This window comes from Dermacentor silvarum, chromosome 4 (genome assembly GCF_013339745.2).
Source record: "Dermacentor silvarum isolate Dsil-2018 chromosome 4, BIME_Dsil_1.4, whole genome shotgun sequence".
NCBI lineage: Eukaryota > Metazoa > Arthropoda > Arachnida > Ixodida > Ixodidae > Dermacentor > Dermacentor silvarum.
In genome coordinates this window covers 101,496,461-101,505,035 of record NC_051157.2, presented here as the reverse complement: position 1 = coordinate 101,505,035, position 8,575 = coordinate 101,496,461, and the positions used below count along the sequence as shown (strand labels likewise).

Below are 8,575 nucleotides of genomic sequence, written 5' to 3'. Positions count from 1 at the left end.
TGCTAGACTTGGAATAAACATGCATCACCTTCGTGGGCACGGAGAGCCGAACTTGTCTCCCGCAAAAAAGAGCTGTCTCAATAATAGGTCGATAACTTTCTTCTGGTTTCTCTTATTTTACTTTGCCTTCCCTGGTTCAGCTGATCGATCACATTCGACGCTTTGTGCCACTTCAGGACCAAAATGGCAGGACCCTCGCCGACACCATTATGCAATTTCTGCTAGACCTTGGAATAAACATGCATCACCTTCGTGGCCAAGGTTATGATGGTGCCAGCTCGATGACTGGTAAAACGAATGGAGTGCAAGCTGCCGTTCGCCAGAAATATCCAGCCGCACTATATAAACATTGCCCCAGCCACTCCCTCAACCTAGTTCTCTGTGCGGCGTGCTCCATAACAGATATCCGAAACTGTTTTGCGACGCTGAAGACAACACCGCACTTTTTCCGCAAACATCCTAACCGCTCACACGTTTTACGAGAAATGTTAATTTGTATGTGCCCTGAGTCCACCGGGCAGCGACTTTTGAGATTATGTGATACGCGCTGGAAGGAAAAAACATGATGCAGTTCTTTCATTTGTTAATCTGTTTGAACCTGTGATCGCGGCTCTAGAGGAGATAAAGTTAAATGGCAGTGGCGAAAGTCCAGTTCAAACAAATAGAGGAAGAAACAAATAGCTTTGGCACTTTTGTCACCGGCATTCCTTGTGAGAATACATGCGGCGGAGCATGTGTTAGCTGGTGACTCTGCCTCTGCCAAAGAACTTGCCGACCAGGAACGTCGACATGAGCGCCGCCATTGACGACATAGATGTGGTACAGTAGGCGATCGAAAATGACCGCAAAAATGCGGCTGATTCATTCTCAAAAATATTTGCACAAGTACAGGAACTGGCAAAAAAAAAGAAAAAAAAAACTGGATGTGGAAATCCCCAGCCGACGAACCGGTGTGCGACAGCAGTATCGTGGGAGCGTTGCATCAGAAAATGCTCAGGAATATTTCCGCAGAACTGTGTTGACTCCATTCATGGACGACATATTAGCACAGTTACATCAACGGTTCGAAAGTCACAGGACAATCTCAAAGGGTGCACCAAGCTGTATCTTCAGATCTGTATATTCCACTGTATCTTCGCATTTCTAATGTATATTTTGCAGAACTCCTGCTTTTTATATGTACTCTCTGTTGTGACTATAATTTCCGTGCAATTGCTCACAATACACGAACGGTAACAGCTGCTCCTGCGCAATGCATCGGAACGAAGGACAGCGTCATTGAGGTTTTTCTCTGGCCGTTGCATATGTACAAAAATGTAAACAAGGTTCTTGAATGACAAAGACGCATCAAAATATTTGACTTCAACTTGTTCATTTCATGGCCTTTACATTTTTTAAATCAGGTGCATGCATTGCTTTGCTAGTTTCGAACTGATACAGTTCTAGAGTTCGCGGGAATATTTTCTTTACTTATTAAATAGAGAAAAAACTCAGCAGCATTGATATCAGTTACTATTTCGGCCGCAATTTCTGGGACACACGAATATATCCTGTTATGAAAAAATACACATTTTCCTTGTCTTGGCAGTGCGTAGCGCTCAAGAATTCCCTTGCAGCATCTAATATACAATGGCATTGGCAATGGCAATGCAGTTATTATTCATTCATTCATTTGAACCCTCGACAAATTCTGTAAGGAAGAGGCCACGTTGCAACGTGAGCCCTCCCAAACAAAATTTCTGGCTATGCCACTGGCCGCCGCGCCGAGATCTGCGCATGCGCCGTGATAACGATTACATCTGCGCATGCGCTGACCTTGAGGCAACAGCTATTTAAGCGTGTGCGCGGCGGTGCTCGATCAGTAGAAGCCATGGGACGCACAAAGATAGTTCGTACTCCCGAAGGAGAAACCGCGCATCGCGATAAATTCCGGAAAATGCTGGGGATGACTTGGTAGTGCTTGCCGAGCCCAAAAGCCAGGACTAGCTAGGTGCCCATCAGCTCCGCTGTCTCTTTAGCATTGCGCCTCCAGTGCAAGCTATGCTATTTTTTTTTTATTGCGATAGCAATTATATGGACACTCAAAAGCAGATTTCTGCCGTCGGCGTCGCCGTCGCCGTAGCCGTCGCCGTCGCCGTGAGGTTCCGTATGACGTCAATCGAGATGAAATCGTCGCCGCGCGCCGAACGCTGTATGTGCGAGTGAAAGGGCGCGAGGGGCGCGTCTTTCACGGGGAGTGAACGCACGGCGGAGAACAAACGCGCGTTCCGCGCCGTGCTCGCTTAAGGGCTGAAGAAGTAGGCGCCTCTTTTCTCCTTTACAATCACCATATATGTAGAGCAAACGCACCTTCTTCCGACGCGCGAGAAGCCGTGGGGGAGGGGGAGGGAAGGGAGGCGACGTTTAGCTGCGGCACCAAGTGCCTATTATTGCGATAGCAATTATATGGACACTCAAAAGCAGATTTCTGCCGTCGGCGTCGCCGTCGCCGTCGCCGTCGCCGTCGCCGTCGCCGTGAGGTTCCGTATGACGTCATTTGGAGATGAAATCGTCGCCGCGCGCCGAACGCTGTATGTGCGAGTGAAAGGGCGCGAGGGGCGCGTCTTTCACGGGGAGTGAACGCACGGCGGAGAACAAACGCGCGTTCTGCGCCGTGCTCGCTTAAGGGCTGCAGAAGTAGGCGTCTCTTTTCTCCTTTACAATCACCATATATGTAGAGCAAACGCGCCTTCTTCGGACACGCGAGAGGCCGTGGGGGAGGGGGAGGGAAGGGAGGCGACGTTTAGCTGCGGCACCAAGTGCCTATTTATATCAGAGGCTCCAGCAACAGTCACCAACGCCGCACGCATTTTGAGCTAACGCGGGCAAAACGCCGATGGCGTCGACAACAGTTCTGCGTGTTGTTGCTACCAAAGCCGCTCACCTTACTTCGTATGACATTGCTGTGTTGCTATCGCATTCATTGCTTCGCCCTTAGGGCGAAACTGTGACATTTTTTATATCACAGGCTCCGGCAACAGTCACCAACGCCGCACGCATTTTGAGCGAACGCGGGCAAAACGCCGATGGCGTCGACAACAGTTCTGCGTGTTGCCGATGCTGCTGCATGTCCAAGTTTATACAGCTGATAAAGCTAATATCATTACTCCGTATAGCTCTCTACAAGTTTGCTATCGCAATTCATGCTTCGCCTTTCAGGTGAAACTGCGACCACTTTTTTTTATACCCGCCGTGGTTGCTCAGTGGCTATGGTGTTGGGCTGCTGAGCACGAGGTTGCGGGATCGAATCCCGGCCACGGCGGCCGCATTTCGATGGGGGCGAAATGCGAAAACATCCGTGTACTTAGATTTAGGTGCACGTAAAGGAACCCCAGGTGGTCCAAATTTCCGGAGTCCCCCACTACGGCGTGCCTCATAATCAGAACTGGTTTTGGCACGTAAAACCCCATAATTTAATTATATTTTTTTACTCAACTTGGAACAAAGAAACGGGAAGTCATGCTTCAGATTATATTCAGCTAGCGTATTGTCGGTCCTCCCGTTCGAACTACAGTCCCTATATAGGAAAAGTACCGCCACCTACGCTCTCCTCCGCGGTCTCCTCTTCTAAAACGCTTGTTTTTCTTTCTTTACTTTTTTCTTGCAAAATCAAGTCAATGGTGGCGCCCCTGGAAAGTTCCCGTTGAAGCTTTCAGGCCGTGAGCGCACCGCCTCCGCCGCCGGCAACGGCAGCTGCGAAAAGGGACTTTCGACATGGCGCTGAGGCGGAGGAGGAGGAGGAGGAACAAACTTTTATTTAAACCAGCAGTTTAGTTGGCTGGTTGTTGGACCTCGACGTTGGACCTCGATGTCTCACGTGGGGACATCGAGGTCTTGCCTCTTCGCCGCCTCGCAGGCTTGCTGGGTAGCCCAGAGTTGGTCGTCGAGGTGGGAGCTGCGCAGGGCGGCGTGCCATCTCGATGAGAGGGTCACGGTATTATTTGTCGGATATTGATCTTTACGTTCCCATAGCATGTGGGGAAGCGATGCTGCCTGAGTCTTACAGATCTTGCAAATGTTACTAGGTAGGCGGGAAAAACAAAATATAAAGAAGTGAAAGCGCGCGCTGTCATCGTCCAATCAGAGATACAGGAGAGAGAGAAGCGGCGTTGTTCAAAGGATGGCGGTACTTTTGCGAAGGTATAGGGACTTCAGTTCGGACCACTAACTTAAGGTTCGACCATACGACCCCAGGACCAATCTTTCTAAGCATTCGTTTTTCCAAAGAACGATTACCGCATGGAATTTGCTATCAGCAGATTTGGTTGGCCGTAAGACTGCGGATTTATTTTATGAAGCTTTGTGCCCCCCGCAATATTGCTGACAAAGGCGCTGCGGGTAATGTTTTCAAATTAAAAAAAATAAACTGCATGTGGTTCATGCTAAGGATTCATTTCAATCTTTCAACCTGGCTGCACTAAATTACTATGCTTGTCCAGTTTAGCCAACAAGTAGGAATACTCGTACTTGTAGAGAGTTACGTTTTAATAAATCAAAATGCCCTGCATAACGATAGACATCATATCATCAATCGCCGAGAGTCTATCTCGACTACCTCATTTTCTTTCTTGCCAGTGTGCCGCACCTTGTGGCGCAACAGACCCCGGCTGAACAATGCAAATTGAATCGTGCTTGATACACTGGCGGATATCGCCTCAGTCGAACAGCAGTGGTTGCACCAGTGTCATGTATTTCAGCATTGATTCCAATTATTTGCCCTGCTAAATCTGCTTGTTTGTTTCACTCTTCCCACTTTTGAATTCCTGCTAGCCAATAGATTTTCATTTCGTACCTGTACCTGTAAAGTATTATTGAGTCTTTCTCGCGGTGCCTAATCTTCAGCAATGGTACAAACTTGGACTTGAAATTTAATTTCTATTATCATTTTGCTTTCACTCGACTGCTGACTTATCTTGCATAATGGGTATGAGCCACTCTATGGAGAAATGACGACGACTAGGAGAGTGCCATGGCGGCTTAGTCGCGGGAGGCGGCCATGCGTCGGGGGCAGCCATGACTTGGGGCGCCCGATCGCTGGTCTGCAACGCGACCGCGGTGCTTTTGCTAGATCTGGCACTTATCTCAGCGAAGACGTCCCTGGTCATCGCGGGCTCCCCCAAATCCACTGCAGCGGTGGACAGACTCAGGCGGGATGACGACCAGCGCTCCGAGGTCTTCATCGAGCACGTCAAAGGGGTGGACGACACGCAGGCGGCTCTCTCGCTTTTCATCGGGTTTCTCATTCTCGGTGGCGTAATTCTCGTCGTACTCTTCTTCCTGGGGTGCCTGCTGTTGCTTCGCCTGTCCGAGTCGTCCCGGCCGGCCAAGTACCACCGGCTGCTGTCTTCTCAGGAAACATGCAGCCACCGCCACCACAGCCACAGTGTGACTGGCCAGGAACGGTCGCAGGTGTTCACCTACGTGGACCTAACCACCGCCGACGGCTCCTGCCAGGACCATCGACAACTGGCGCCGCGTTTCTTGGCCAAGTTTCAGACAGCCACCAAAGTAGACGTGAGTGACTCAGAATCGCGTCTGGAGCAACAGCGAGGGGAGGAACTCTCGGCTGAAGCGCGGAGTCAACTGGCGAAAACGAGTCTTCCCTTCAGTGCCGGCACCGCGGGTGTACCCCCAGTGCGCCGCGCCAGATCTGAGGAGGTCGGTGGTTCACACACCTTTGCGGGCAAAGAGGCCGCTGGCGCCGCAGACCGTGCGTCGCAACCACCCCCGAAGCGTATCTGCGTGCAGCGCATTACCGGTGCACCGAAGTACCACAGCGGCTCTCTGCACGACGAACGCGGGTCGGACAATTACGGGGAACGCAGCGCGAAAGTGACGTCCGATGAGCCACCGATGGAGATAAGTGTTCGGGACCGTATCGTCCAAGTGCGGCCGCATGGGGACAGCAGCGGTAATGAGTCGCCCATTAGAAGTGGCGCCGCTCATACGGTTCATCAGGCGGCTCCAGGTAACATGAATCGCAGTAGCAGCGCACAGTACCGCGAACAGTACGACTGGAATCGAAATCACTCTAACTTGCCCTTGGACCAGACCACTGGTATTAGTTCAATCGGACCCTTTAGCCCCTGGTTACCAAGCCCGAACGGATCAGGAACTAGTCCTCCACTTTTTCCCAACGATTTTCACGCTTTCACGGCCAGTGATCATTCGTCCGAGGACACTCTGCGATCTCATCAAGTGAGCAAGACACTCTCCGGTCACGGCCGCTCTTACGAACAGCATGTACCAGATGGAAGGCGCCATGCGACCGCTGCGGCATGCTCCACTTCACCTCTAGGATCTGGTGTGGATTCTGGCCTAGTAAAACATGACCCCTCATCTGAGATGACGCAGCCATTCCAAGTACCCAATAATGGTTCTGGCGCTGGCTTTGTAGCCTTAAATGCAGATTCCGTGTCTGCTAGAACTTCGGAAACAGTGAGGAAACAATTCGGACACGAGGCAGCTGAAGTCAAGCAAACCGTCACGTCGACAGGAAAACCAACAGAGGGAACAACGCTTCCTTTAACAATCAAAACAAGTGTGACTTTGCAGGGAATACCTTCGCGGCTCGCATCTGAGACCGGCTCGCCTCAATCCAGTGAGCCTAGAGAGCTGACGGTTCGTGTGCCAGAGATGATAACGTATTTAGAACATCCAGGTACGCCTACAACATTTAAGGCGAACTTTAACGGGACCGCTGTGAACGACCAGACTAATTTGCTAGTTTCATCGGGAACACAATCGAGAACGTCGCCTAAGGGAGGTTCGTCTCCAGTATCTCCTATGATTGGCTCGAAGCCGAGCAGACAGCTGAGGCTGCCGCAGCCACCAAGGGAGCGGCATGACAAAGAAGTTCAAGCAAACCTTCGAGTTGCAAAGTCAGCATCGAAGCACCGATCTTCGACATCAGCAAGGAGGCATCGGCGTGGCGGTCACAGCTCCGGAGAATTGGTCACTATGCGCGAACCTTCCGTTGAACAGGTGTCCGCGACGCATCCTCTTCCAGAGCACGACGTAAGCTCTAGTCACCTCGACACTGCTAAAATGATCTATACGACAACAGTTCCAGCTCCAAGACCCGAGACTTCACTAGTTCCCTGTGATTCACCGCCGTCGAAAGAGTCCTCGTCATTGGAAATTGGACAGGATGGACGCATGCTCACACGAACAGAAGAAGGTTCTACTATGCAGCACGAACCAAATGGCGACACTGGGCATGTCGACGAAACCACGCGTCCTGCTGATTCCGTCAATGTGAAGGCAGAAGTTTCCGTGACGAGTCCTTGGCCCGTTGTCGTGGCTGAAGATAAGCCCGTGCAGCCCTCCGAGCGAAACATAGCAGTCATGAAGGACAGCCCGCCTGGTGAGGTGGCGAAACATGGCGAAAACAGCGAAGCTGGCCACGTCGAGTCTGCTTTAGAATCATCCGCGCGGGATAACCATATTGCGGGAAAAGAAAGGGAAATGGCTGTCGATAGCAAGTCTGACAAAGACGAGGAAAGATTAGCCACAGCAGAGTCCCATAAAGCTGATGTCCACAAAGAGCACAGGGAACGTCGAGAACCAGAAACTAGACTAGAGGATGAAACAACGATAGAATCTCGCGTGCAGCCCAAATGGTTGCTCGTAGAAAGAACGAGTCAAGAGTTGGCATCAAGCGACCAGTCTAACCAACAACTCACTACTCTTTCTGACCGCGCGTTGGCGCCACCAGTCTCTCAGCATCCAATCGAAATCGGCGCCGACGCCCATCTGGTGACTTCGCCAGCCCATCAGACGACACTGGCTTCTTCGTCACCTATTTCGTCACGAAGCGGTGTCAGCGTCGATGTCATCGATCAGTCAAAGCCGTTGGCGATTAAAGCCGCTGAGCACGCTACAGACGACACACGGTCGCTTGCGACAGCTGCTAGGAGAGACCTCGACGTTACTCCTTCCACTGACATCACTAAACATGAGCGCGCGACAGAACTAGTCGAGAGCTCTGAGCGGAAAACCTCCGTTACGACGCCGGAGGGCCACCAGAAGGCGCTGCAGGCGGATAGCTCGAGTGCCTCGGAGGTCAGGGAAAGAACGGAAAGCACCGACGTCTTCTTCACTCCGACGTCACCCGTTGCTGCTCAAGGCAGCAAGGACCTGATCAGCTTCAACAGCGAACCATCGGCCAGCACGCCAGCAGAAAGAACCGAAGAAAAGAGGATTGACACAGAGGCTCCCAAAATGAATGCGTCTTCCGCGAAGGACGATGTACCTAAGCCGGAATCCTAAAGGTAGCACGCTTTTGAAGCCGACCAACTAAATGCGTATTTTCGCAGAGACCGACACAAGTTTAATATCGCACGAAGTACATTTCATCGGGCAAATGCGTTTGCTAGCATTTGGTTCTCAGTAGTATGTCTCTTGATGCATGCACGCTACATTAACACACTGCTATATACTACACAGTAGCACACTAATTAGCAGTTTTTCCTGCCCCAGCGCTTGGTATCAGGGAAGCTCGACTATTTGGAACGCGATCTATGCAATACTACGC

The 8,575-nt window shown here is 51.1% G+C and overlaps 1 protein-coding gene across 1 annotated transcript; it reads left to right on the top strand.

Moving 5' to 3' along the window:
- Positions 1 to 5,052: 5,052 nt before the first annotated feature.
- LOC119448796 (uncharacterized) lies at positions 5,053 to 8,310 on the top strand. Its single transcript, XM_037712011.1, has one exon. It carries the CDS (start codon positions 5,053 to 5,055, stop codon positions 8,308 to 8,310), a length of 3,258 nt encoding a protein of 1,085 aa, XP_037567939.1.
- The last annotated feature ends 265 nt before the right edge of the window (positions 8,311 to 8,575 follow it).

Excerpts from the sequence above, each read along its gene's own strand:
- LOC119448796 (XM_037712011.1), top strand. The coding sequence starts at position 5,053 with ATGACTTGGGGCGCCCGATCGCTGGTCTGCAACGCGACCGCGGTGCTT.